The following is a 13,603-nucleotide window of genomic DNA, read 5'->3' as shown; positions in this document are numbered from 1 at the left end:
GCCCTCACATAGCCTTCTATATACATTATGAGCTCCACATAGGTTCCTAAATATGGTGTGAGCCCCCACAGAGCCTTCAATATACTTTGAGCCCCAACATAGCCTCCTATATACATTTATAAGCCACCACACACCCTCCTACATACATGCAAATAAACCATACACATGGAAAAAAAAAACCACCACATACTCCCCTCACGCCCGTTCCCCTGGCAGTCGCCTCCGGTGCACTGATGCTTTGCATAGTACACATAATGATGTGAAGTGAACGCGTTTTCTGTGCATCACGCTGATTGGTGAAAGACCAATCTCCTCCACAAATGTGTTCACCGCTCTCTGCATCTTGTGGATTAAAATAGTGGTGACATCGGGAAGCGGATAGGGGAGACATGGTGTGGCCTGCGGACAACTGTTTTCAAACCTTTAGCTGTCTCGGTTCCCAGTCCAGACTGGAACAGTCAGAGGGCCGGATGTGGCCTCTGGGATGCACTTTGCCGAGCCTTGCTTTAGACCTAAAAATTGGCAAACATGAGTAAGAAATGTGGAAAAATTGTGAAATGGCCCCAATATTCTAATGCGGTGCAGCAGATAATAAATGGTCATATATCTAGTCGTATCCGAAATTTGTGGTGCAAATATAACTGTTCTTGTGTTCATGATTTTGGAATTTGTCTTTCTCGTTGCAGTGTCTTTCCGCTTTGTTGGCCCTTATCTGCTATACAGAACTCTTCTATACGGTGTGGAACATGACACACAATATTGCTGAGCCTCCAGTTCTCCTCATTAGCTCACTTCTAGTTGGAGCTGCTATGGTAATAGAAATATTTTGGCTTAATGAATAATCTGCACTGGTTTATTGTAAAAATCAACTCTGGTCATAGACGAGATTAACTAAGATGTTAAAATAAGCAAGTTAGAGGGGCATTCCTATTCTCTATACAGTTAGGTCCAGAAATATTTGGACAGTGACACAATTTTCGCGAGTTGGGCTCTGCATGCCACCACATTGGATTTGAAATTAAACCTCTACAACAGAATTCAAGTGCAGATTGTAACGTTTAATTTGAAGGTTTGAACAAAAATATCTGATAGAAATTGTAGCAATTGTACACATTTCTTTACAAACACTCCACATTTTAGGAGGTCAAAAGTAATTGGACAAATAAACCAAACCCAAACAAAATATTTTTATTTTCAATATTTTGTTGCGAATCCTTTGGAGGCAATCACTGCCTTAAGTCTGGAACCCATGGACATCACCAAACGCTGGGTTTCCTCCTTCTTTATGCTTTGCCAGGCCTTTACAGCCGCAGCCTTCAGGTCTTGCTTGTTTGTGGGTCTTTCCGTCTGAAGTCTGGATTTGAGCAAGTGAAATGCATGCTCAATTGGGTTAAGATCTGGTGATTGACTTGGTCATTGCAGAATGTTCCACTTTTTTGCACTCATGAACTCCTGGGTAGCTTTGGCTGTATGCTTGGGGTCATTGTCCATCTGTACTATGAAGCGCCGTCCGATCAACTTTGCGGCATTTGGCTGAATCTGGGCTGAAAGTATATCCCGGTACACTTCAGAATTCATCCGGCTACTCTTGTCTGCTGTTATGTCATCAATAAACACAAGTGACCCAGTGCCATTGAAAGCCATGCATGCCCATGCCATCACGTTGCCTCCACCATGTTTTACAGAGGATGTGGTGTGCCTTGGATCATGTGCCGTTCCCTTTCTTCTCCAAACTTTTTTCTTCCCATCATTCTGGTACAGGTTGATCTTTGTCTCATCTGTCCATAGAATACTTTTCCAGAACTGAGCTGGCTTCATGAGGTGTTTTTCAGCAAATTTAACTCTGGCCTGTCTATTTTTGGAATTGATGAATGGTTTGCATCTAGATGTGAACCCTTTGTATTTACTTTCATGGAGTCTTCTCTTTACTGTTGACTTAGAGACAGATACACCTACTTCACTGAGAGTGTTCTGGACTTCAGTTGATGTTGTGAACGGGTTCTTCTTCACCAAAGAAAGTATGCGGCGATCATCCACCACTGTTGTCATCCGTGGACGCCCAGGCCTTCTTGAGTTCCCAAGCTCACCAGTCAATTCCTTTTTTCTCAGAATGTACCCGACTGTTGATTTTGCTACTCCAAGCATGTCTGCTATCTCTCTGATGGATTTTTTCTTTTTTTTCAGCCTCAGGATGTTCTGCTTCACCTCAATTGAGAGTTCCTTAGACCGCATGTTGTCTGGTCACAGCAATAGCTTCCAAATGCAAAACCACACACCTGTAATCAACCCCAGACCTTTTAACTACTTCATTGATTACAGGTTAACGAGGGAGATGCCTTCAGAGTTAATTGTAGCCCTTAGAGTCCCTTGTCCAATTACTTTTGGTCCCTTGAAAAAGAGGAGGCTATGCATTACAGAGCTATGATTCCTAAACCCTTTCTCCGATTTGGATGTGAAAACTCTCATATTGCAGCTGGGAGTGTGCACTTTCAGCCCATATTATATATATAATTGTATTTCTGAACATGTTTTTGTAAACAGCTAAAATAACAAAACTTGTGTCACTGTCCAAATATTTCTGGACCTAACTGTATGTATGGCATATACATAGAATATTTCATAAATGTATAGTAGATTCACCAATGGCACCTGCATGTGACAGACCAAGGCCTGTCAGAGTATGCACTAACAGATAATGAAAAATCCTTACTAGAACATGGTCTATCTTTCAGTCCAACCTCAGGCCTTGATACATTTTCTTTATATCTTGATCTAAACAAATTCTTTAAAAAAACTAACAGTGCAACGCCACTTTTTAATAGAGGAAAAGGGTAAACAGGGAATCTGCCCCACACAGGGACAAAAGGATACAGAAGGATCACCCTCTCAGGTGAAACATGTAAACCCAAAAAACGTTAAAAGCAAATTTTATCCACTACACCATAAAGGTTCCCCATGTAGAGACCTTTCAGCAACTAGTATTAAAATATATTAGAACCCTCGTCCTCCCTAAGAAAAGGAACAACCTAACATTTGAAGAAAGAAAGGCTATCACATCACTACGTGAAAATAACAATATAATTATTAAAAGAGCGGATAAAGGACGGGGCATAGTGATAATGGATCGATCCTGGTATATAAACGAAGGGAATAGGATACTTCAAGACCCAGAATATTATGAACTATTGGAGAAAGACCCCTCAGCCTCAATTCTCCAAGAATACAATAGAATCATTCAAGATGCCCATCAAAAAGGGCTGAAATACAGCAATAATACCTAAAATATAACTTTTAATAATTCCTCTAAAAATAGGGAAGGATCACCTTGCCTATGCATAAAAATCAATGCAGGGAATGAATCACCTGCTGGAATTCTCCCAACTTCAAGGGGAAACCAGCAGACCCTGTGAGGTAGCAAACACAACTTAAATACAATTGGTGTTAAAGCAATGTAAACTAATCAACCGGATGTGCAGTTTTCATAACACAGCTGCTTATTCACACTCTGTTGATATCACGAACAGCAGCGTCATCCATCAGATTATTAACCACCAGTTAAATAATAGCAAGAAGTCCTGAATAGACCCCAGCTACCAGTGCAATTAATGATTATTTCACAACCGGTTGATACTGAAAAACAATAACCAGGGATGCAATCTCCATAGGTTAACCTGATGCTCTCTATCAGGGAACAATCTCCCCAAATCCTGATGTCTTGTTTCCCAGAGTGTCAGTGTGTCATCATATTCGGCGTAATCCAAAAAGACCTTCATCAAACCGGTCTAGGACCCCTTATGAATAGACCCACTTCTCCTCTCCCAGACTCTCCTCCTCCCGACGCATTTCCTGTGTATTCATCAGGGGAGCTTTAAGGAGTAGACCTAAACTGGGTTAATCTATAACGAAATAAGAGGGTTTTAGTTGCAGCCCTCAAAACATAATCCTCCCTCCATATATAAGGAGCCATAAAAGAATAAGCAAAGCGACTCACCAGGCGGTCACGGCGCTAGTCCTGTATGCCGTGCACCGCCGTTCAGAAGCAGAATCTTTTTGAATGATCACTCTGCCGCCCGGCGTCTGACATCACTTCCGTCGCCGCGCCCACCACTTCCGCCCGGTGGAACGCATCTGTGGAACGCTATTGCGTCCCACAGGAAGTGGTCATCAGAACCTTCCGGCGCGCTCCCCGGGTCAGTATAGTGACACGAGGATGGGCGTGCAAGACGCCCAGCGGTCCGCCCCCTTTTTTCTTAGGTAGGGATAGCGCATGCGCCCGTAATAGGACTGCCCCTAACATATAAAGATAAGGGTGTTGGGCAATAGCCGTACATCACCCAAAGGGATTATCGGTAAAACCAACGATATTAATAACGGGCGTAACCGCCTAGTGTACCAGATGACATAGTCCTGTTTTCGAAATTATGCAAATCAAAAAATTGGTATGGATAACGGTGCAGAGATAAAAAAGGAAACTCCCATAAAACAACAAGTAGTGGCGGATATTAGACCAACTAATTCTAAACATCAGCAATGGATCATTATAGTGGTTCACAGAGAGGCATTTAGGGATTGACACTAGATACCTGAGCATGGAAGTAAGGGATGGAAGGAGCCATCACAAATGACTCATGGGGGGCCTGACATTACATGCAAAAAATGAGTATAAAAGATGGAAAGACAGTACAAGAAACTAACAACTCCATCACCTGCTATGCTAGTCTAATGATTCTAGCCCTGCCTGGCTGCGGAGGTCGGCACCCTATTAGGACGGTGAACGGCGCCCCCACTCGTTCGGTGGCTGTCCCTCCTATCTATCACTATGGGACTAATCTCACAGAAAGGGTGCATAGGAAATACATTCATTGAGACCATGGGGATGGACCGTTTTGAGTCGAAAAATCCATCTACATTCTTTCTGGAGGATTTTTTTTATCCCAATCTCCCCCTCGCCTCAATGGAGAAACAACATCAATCCCTTGAAAAGTAATTTGATTGATGTCACCTTCGTGATAAACATTCAGATGTTTTGCCAAGGGGGTATCATTTCCAACCCTTATGTCTCTCAGATGTTCTCCCACCCTTCTTCTGAATTCTCTCCTAGTCTTCCCTATGTACTCCAAACCGCAAGAGCATGTGACCTTGTAAATAACTCCCTTAGTGCGGCAGTTTACAAAGCAACGAATATCATATTGCCTCCCGAAGATACATAAGGGGTTGAACCCATTGAAAGGAAGACCGATAGTGTCGGGGGTGGGTAGTCTTACTCAGAATTTGGGAATTTATGTAGATGAACTCCTTAAGCCTTTTGTCTCTTCCCTCAACTCTTATTTGAAGGATACGACCGACCTCTTGAAAAAGCTTGAAGGTATTACACTGGATGACGATGTCATCTTGGTTAGCATCGACGTGGAATCGTTATATTCCTCAATTAAACACGAGGTGGGTCTAAAAGCTGCAGCACACTTTCTAAAAGGTCGCGGAAGACAGTTTAAGGAACACAATGCCTTTTTATTGGAGATTTTGGAATTTTGCCTGACACGGAATTTTTTTACTTTTGGCAGTCAACTCTACCACCAGCTCAGGGGGACTGCAATGGGCAGTCCCTGCGCGCCATCATATGCTAACTTAACCCTGGGCTGGTGGGAGGAGACTATTGTTTTTGGAGGCGATTCCAACTTACCCACAGACAAAATCCTGCTATGGTGCAGGTTTATCGACGACATTCTTGTCTTGTGGAAGGGCACTAAAAATGAACTGTCTTGTTTTGTGAATGAATTGAATAGTAATAACCTGGGCCTGTTTTTCACATTTGAAGCTAGCGAGTCCAAGCTGCCCTTTCTGGATGTCCTCATTGAAAAGACTCGTGACGGATGTATTACCACCAGTACCCACCGTAAAGAGACGGCGACAAATTCGTTGCTACGGTGGGAGAGCAGTCATCCGCAGTCCCAAAGGAGGGGCATCCCCAAGGGGCAATTTTCTAGGATAAAAAGAAACTGTTCTAACAAAGAGAAATGTGTGCTGCAGTTTAACGACCTTGAGGATCGATTTCACGAGAAGGGTTATACAGTCGCTGTCATAAAAAAGGCACGTGAAGAGGTTGATAAGATCAGTAGGCCAGCTCGGTTATATCCACCACCTAAACAGGATGACGCTACCGACTTAGTTCGGTTTATCACAACATTCAACAATGGATCAAGGGCCATGAGAGAGGTATTGGAGAGACATTGGTCCATCTTGAAGATGGACCTTGACATTGGTAATCTGGTGCCAGAAAGACCACAGATCACTTTTAGACGAGCCAGATCACTACAGGACAGATTGACCCATAGTCATTTTGTGGATAATAGGAATACTGGATGTGATTGGCTTAGAAATAGTCTGAAGGGTTGCTATCGTTGTGGTGGATGTGTGGCATGTAGTGTGGTCAAAACGGTCAAGAAATTCTGGAGTACCAATACAGGGAAAGAATATGATATTCGTTGCTTTGTAAACTGCCGCACTAAGGGAGTTATTTACAAGGTCACATGCTCTTGCGGTTTGGAGTACATAGGGAAGACTAGGAGAGAATTCAGAAGAAGGGTGGGAGAACATCTGAGAGACATAAGGGTTGGAAATGATACCCCCTTGGCAAAACATCTGAATGTTTATCACGAAGGTGACATCAATCAAATTACTTTTCAAGGGATTGATGTTGTTTCTCCATTGAGGCGAGGGGGGGATTGGGATAAAAAAATCCTCCAGAAAGAATGTAGATGGATTTTTCGACTCAAAACGGTACATCCCCATGGTCTCAATGAATGTATTTCCTATGCACCCTTTCTGTGAGATTAGTCCCATAGTGATAGATAGGAGGGACAGCCACCGAACGAGTGGGGGCGCCGTTCACCGTCCTAATAGGGTGCCGACCTCCGCAGCCAGGCAGGGCTAGAATCATTAGACTAGCATAGCAGGTGATGGAGTTGTTAGTTTCTTGTACTGTCTTTTCCATCTTTTATACTCATTTTTTGCATCTAATGTCAGCCCCCCCCCCCCCTCCCATGAGTCATTTGTGATTGCTCCTTCCATCCCTTACTTCCATGCTCAGGTATTCAGTGTCAATCCCTAAATGCCTCTCTATGAACCACTATAATGATCCATTGCTGATGTTTAGAATTAGTTGGTCTAATATCCGCCACTACTTGTTGTTTTATGGGAGTTTCCTTTTTTATCTCTGCACCGTTATCCATACCAATTTTTTGATTTGCATAATTTCGAAAACAGGACTATGTCATCTGGTACACTAGGCGGTTACGCCCGTTATTAATATCGTTGGTTTTACCGATAATCCCTTTGGGTGATGTACGGCTATTGCCCATCACCCTTATCTTTATATGTTAGGGGCATTCCGATTACAGACTTAGCGCATGCGCACTGGTGCGGTGCATATTGCGCTATCCCTACCTAAGAAAAAAGGGGGCGGACCGCTGGGCGTCTTGCACGCCCATCCTCGTGTCACTATACTGACACGGGGAGCGCGCCGGAAGGTTCTGATGACCACTTCCTGTGGGACGCAATAGCGTTCCACAGATGCGTTCCACCGGGCGGAAGTGGTGGGCGAGGCGACGGAAGTGATGTCAGACGCCGGGCGGCAGAGTGATCATTCAAAAAGATTCTGCTTCTGAATGGCGGTGCACAGCATACAGGACTAGCGCCGTGACCGCCTGGTGAGTCGCTTTGCTTATTCTTTTATGGCTCCTTATATATGGAGGGAGGATTATGTTTTGAGGGCTGCAACTAAAACCCTATTATTTCGTTATAGATTAACCCAGTTTAGGTCTATTCCTTAAAGCTCCCCTGATGAATGATACACAGGAAACGCGTCGGGAGGAGTAGAGTCTGGGAGAGGAGAAGTGGGTCTATTCATAAGGGGTCCTAGACCGGTTTGATGAAGGTCTTTTTGGATTACGCCGAATATGATGACACACTGACACTCTGGGAAACAAGACACCAGGATTTGGGTGAGATTGTTCCCTGATAGAGAGCATCAGGTTAACCTATGGAGATTGCATCCCTGGTTATTGTTTTTCAGTATCAACCGGTTGTGAAATAATCATTAATTGCACTGGTAGCTGGGGTCTATTCAGGACTTCTTGCTATTATTTAACTGGTGGTTAATAATCTGATGGATGACGCTGCTGTTAGTGATATCAACAGAGTGTGAATAAGCAGCTGTGTTATGAAAACTGCACATCCGGTGATTAGTTTACATTGCTTTAACACCAATTGTATTTAAGTTGTGTTTGCTACCTCACAGGGTCTGCTGGTTTCCCCCTGAAGTTGGGAGAATTCCAGCAGGTGATTCATTCCCTGCATTGATTTTTATGCATAGGCAAGGTGATCCTTCCCTATTTTTAGAGGAATTATTAAAAGTTATATTTTAGGTATTATTGCTGTATTTCAGGTCTTTTACATTGATATACCATACCAGTGGCTGCATTATATTCCATCAAAAAGGGCTACTAAATAAAAAAGAGAAAAGATTTCTAGATGTTACTTACTATTCAATACCATATTTTTACTTCCTACCTAAAGTGCATAAAGACCCAAAAAATCCCCCGGGTCGCCCAATCATATCGGGTATAAACTCCATAACCAGTCACTTATCCCATTATATAGATTTATTCCTCCAGAGTTATGTAATAAAACTAGACTCTTATTTGAAAGATTCCACTCAACTGATCAGAGAGCTGATGGAAATACCTCTAATAGAGAACAGTATCCTTCTCACATTGGATGTCTGTTCCCTATATAACAATATAGCACATGACAAGGGCCTACAAGCAGTTGAATATGTACTGTCTAGGGATACGGAAATATCTGACTCTCAAAAAAACTTCCTACTAATAGCAATAGAATTTATATTAGAAAATAATATTTTCACTTTTGAAGGCTTACATTATAGACAAACCAAAGGCTGTGCGATGGGGACTAGATTCGCACCCAGTTATGCAAATATATTTATGGGTGCATTCGAGTCATTCTCCATCGCACAGTCCAAATATGCGAAACATATAATAATGTACCGCCGTTTCATAGATGACCTGTTCTTGATCTGGAAAGGTCCTAAAGCAATGGTGGATAAATTTGTAGAGGATCTAAATAAGAATAACTGGGGCCTATCCTTTACAGCTACATATTCGGATAAGTTAATACAGTACCAGGATATACAAATCATGGTGGATGGGTTAGGGAAGGTTACAACATCCACCTTCTTTAAACCAGTGGATGTCAACAGTTATTTGAGATTTAACAGTGGACATCTACCCAGATGGATTGAAAACATCCCATACGGACAGTATAGAAGAGTAAGAAAAAACTGCACGGAAGATGACGATTTTAAAATAGAATCAAAGGTCCTAGAAAAACGGTTCCTTGAGAAAGGGTACCCAAAAAAACTAATACATGATGCTTACAAGAGAACCAACTCCCTCTCACAACAGATATGCATAAAACCAAAAACTGATACCCTTATGGAAAAAAGCGAAAAAAAATGATATGACCAAATTTACAAAATGGAGTCTGGTGACCACATATTGCCAACCACGAACAATTATTGAAAACCTGTTGGAAAAATACTGGTTCATATTGAAGGGAGACCCTATTTTATCTGAACACATACCAAAAAAAACCTGTTATTATATATAAAAAAAACAAATGTTTGGGGAACATGGTCACACCCAGTAACACAACAATAAAATCAAGAATATCTACAATTGAAAACACTAATATAAATGGATGCTACCCATGCCTAACATCAAAATTCATGTGTTTGTAAAGTGATCTACAAAGGGGCAAAGACATTCACTTCTAAAATTACAGGTGAAGTCTTTCCAATAAAATTCAGATTAAACTGCCAATCAAAATATGTAGTTTACCTGCTAGAATGTCCATGCGGTATACAATATGTTGGACGGGATCGTACAAGAAATGCACCAAAGATTGAACAAACACCGCCATAATATAAGATCGGGATACCAACTACATAGTATATCTAAACATTACAATAACACACATAATAAAGACCCCAGCAAAATGTCACTAACTATTATTGACCATATCAACCGTAATGATCAGGATTCACTAGCAAGACTGATCGAAAAAGAAAGCTACTGGATTTTTAAACTAGGTACACTGGCCCCAGAAGGACACAATTTAACACTAGACAACGTTGCTAAACAATAGATAATAAAATATAATTTAGATGTTCCCCACAAACATATGTAAAAATATATAAAAAAATGAACAGATGAATAATGAATAAGATCACTCCTACCCATCCCTTGTAATCATGTATACCCCTACCTTCTAATCCATTTTAACCATAAATTTACCCTATTTATTAATTTTTTTTTTATTATAACATTTTTTTTTTTGTTATAAAAGGAAAAGTAAAAAGAAAAAGAGAAGAAAAGAGAGAAAAAGAGGAGAAAAGGAAAAGAAAAAAAAAGAAAGGAATTTTTTTTTTTAAATTTTTTGTTTATCCCCTTCAGCCCCGGGGCACTTTCCGTTTTTGCGTTTTTGTTTTTTGCTCCCCTTCTTCTGAGAGCCGTAACTTTTTTATTTTTCCGTCAATCTTGCCATATGAGGGCTTGTTTTTTGCGGGACAAGTTGTACTTTTAAATGAAACCATAAGTTTTACCATAGGGTGTACTGGAAAGCAGCAAAAAAATTCCAAGTGTGGAAAAATTGCAAAAAAAGTGTGATGGCACAATAGTTTTTGGGATCTTTTATTCACGGTGTTCACTATATGGTAAAACTGATGTGTGATTATGATGCCTGAGGTCGGTGCGAGTTTGTAGACACCAAACATGTATAGGTTTACTTGTATCTAAGGGGTTAAAAAAATTCACAAGCTTGTCCAATAAAAGTGGCGTACGTTTTGCGCCATTTTCCGAAACCCGTAGAGTTCTCATTTTTTGGGATCTATGGCTCAGTGATGGCTTATTTTTTGCGTCTCGAGCTGATGTTTCTAATGGTAGCATTTTTGCGCAGATGCTACGTTTTGATTGCCTGTTATTGCATTTTGCGTAAAACTTGCGGCGACCAAAAAACGTAATTTTGGCGTTTGAAATTTTTTTGCCACTACGCCGTTTACCAATCAGATTAATTGATTTTATATTTTGATAGATCGGGCATTTCTGAACGCGGCGATACCAAATATGTGTATATTTAATTTTTTTTAACCCTTTAATTTTCAATGGGGGGAAAGGGGGGTGATTTGAACTTTTAGGTTTTTTGGTTTTTTTTTTAATTTTTTAAAACTTTTTTTTTACTTTTTTTATTTTATTTTACTAGTCCCCCTAGGGGGCTATAGCGATCAGCAATCCGATCGCTGATCGCTATCTGCTGATCACAGCTATACCGCTGTAAACAGCAGAAATAGTCACTTTCTTTTTTCCTCTCCTCCGTGCCGAGGAAAAAGGAAAGTGAAACTTCTTAGCAGCAGGCGTCATCACATGACCCTGTGCTATGATGGCAACCACCGAGCGTCACGTGATCACTCACGTGACGTCCGGAGGGGGCGGCGGTGAGTAGAAAACATGGCCGCGCGCATATAGATCTCGCTGCCAGACTTTGGCAGCGAGATCTAAGGGGTTAATGTTCCGGGTGGAATGCGATTCCACTCGGAACATGTAGGCACACATGTCAGCTGTTGAAAACAGCTGATATGGCGGCACGGTGGCTCAGTGGCTAGCACTGCAGTCTTGCAGCGCTGGGGTCCTGGGTTCAAATCCCACCAAGGACACCATCTGCAAGGAGTTTGTATGTTCTCCCCGTGTTTGCGTGGGTTTCCTCCGGGTACTCCGGTTTCCTCCCACACTCCAAAGACATACAGATAGGGACTCTAGATTGTGAGCCCCAATGGGGACAGTGTTGCCAATGTATGTAAAGTGCTATGGAATTAATAGCGCTATATAAATGAATAAAATTATTATTATTATTATTATTATATGTGTGCCGATCCACGCCACCTGCCCGCGGCAGGGGGCGGGGCTTACCGGGACACGATCCATGACGGAAAGATCCGTCCATGGTCGTGAAGGGGTTAACTTTATCCCCATAAATTTTGTCTCCTATATACACAGAATTTCCCATTGCTATACTCTTTTCTAAAAAAAAAAGATACCCCAGAATAAGGCAACCAGATGGTTATAGACGGATAAGAAAATAATATCCCAGAATACTTTTATCTATAAAATCCTGAAAGGACCCACTTCCCTAGTTCAATAATAAAAACAATAAAACCATAACCAATGAAAATGTCAGAAAGAGACATATACATACACACAAATGAGAGGAAAAAAAAAGGGAAAAGAAATTATGTAGGCACATATACATCTATACAATTAACGGTCATATAGGTTTAGATATATAAAGAAATGTATATGTGAATGTAAAGAAAATATGAGGGAGATGACTTATACTGTATTGACTATTTTTGACCTGAATTTTATTAATAGTAATTTTTATATAAACATAAATTTTAATACATTTTATAAATATTTATACATATTTCTATATTCATTGTTGTTTAAAATCTATATATACAGAGATATACGTATAACATTAATATATACAAAATCAGCCATAGTAAGGGTAACTATACAGTTTATTCAACTCAATCATAGTTTATTTATAATACATTTGGAAAATAGTATGTTTTTAATAGTATATTATTTTAACAGTATATTATTTATTTTAATAATATATCTTTTAGTGGAATTCCTAATACATTACCCTGATACGAGCTCCAGCTATCAGGGGGTTTAAGGGTTAAAATTCTAATGTTCCAAGAGCGGCACACCCAAAAGGTCCACCCTTTTGGTTTTTTAATCTATATAAGAAGTTTTAAACACTGCTCCTGTTATACCTGATGAAAGCATATTGTCTGCTGAAACGCGTTTTATTAATAGGAGCTTATAATTAATAAAGTACAACATTTAATATCAGCAAGTGGTTCCTTATGCGCTACATTAGACCGAAAGAACTCTTTTCCAGAGTAGAGCTGATCGGAATATCTACACACATTCAGTGAAGACTTTCCCATTACTGAGATAGGAGATGGCGGCTGTTACTGAGAAGATTCTATGTAGATAGAAGGGGGGTGGAGCCCTGCCTCTAGCTCCTCCCGTCATCATAGAATCTCATCAATAACAGCCGCCATCTCCTATCTCAGTAATGGGAAAGTCTTCACTACATACAGATTTGACCTCAGAATTAAGAATTTTGATAAGGACTGATCAATTCTGTTAGAGAAAGAAGCAAATGTGTCCAAACTGATATATTACAAAGTTGATTATTTTCATGTGTACTATTGATTTATTAAATGAAAATAAAAACAATGGTTTCCCTTTAAATATCTTTATTACAACCTGGTGCTTTTACAAATTTAACAATTATGTAAAAAAAACCCCAAAAAAACAAAACCCATAACATTCATTCTCCATTCATCGTGTCATTTTTGTAATTCTTTTAGAATGTAAAAAATAAATTCGAATTGAAAACTGACATGCCAACCTTTCAATTTCCAGCTCCTTGCCACGTGTCTTATCCAATATGA

General features: G+C 40.5%; 1 protein-coding gene across 1 annotated transcript in view; it reads left to right on the top strand.

The window, feature by feature from the left end:
- The window catches only part of LOC142245329 (multidrug resistance-associated protein 1-like), a 170,706-nt gene that overhangs the window by 39,940 nt on the left and 117,163 nt on the right, over window positions 1-13,603 (top strand). The window contains 2 exon segments of the mRNA XM_075317959.1: window positions 687-812; window positions 13,575-13,603. The exon segment at window positions 13,575-13,603 is cut by the window's right edge and continues 109 nt beyond it. Coding sequence (XP_075174074.1) covers window positions 687-812; window positions 13,575-13,603 — 155 coding nt within the window.

The sequence above is a fragment of the Anomaloglossus baeobatrachus genome, chromosome 7 (genome assembly GCF_048569485.1).
Source record: "Anomaloglossus baeobatrachus isolate aAnoBae1 chromosome 7, aAnoBae1.hap1, whole genome shotgun sequence".
In the NCBI taxonomy this organism is placed as follows: Eukaryota; Metazoa; Chordata; class Amphibia; order Anura; family Aromobatidae; genus Anomaloglossus; species Anomaloglossus baeobatrachus.
The sequence above is the reverse complement of the archived record's forward strand: the minus strand, read 5'-3'. Positions and strand labels throughout refer to the sequence as shown.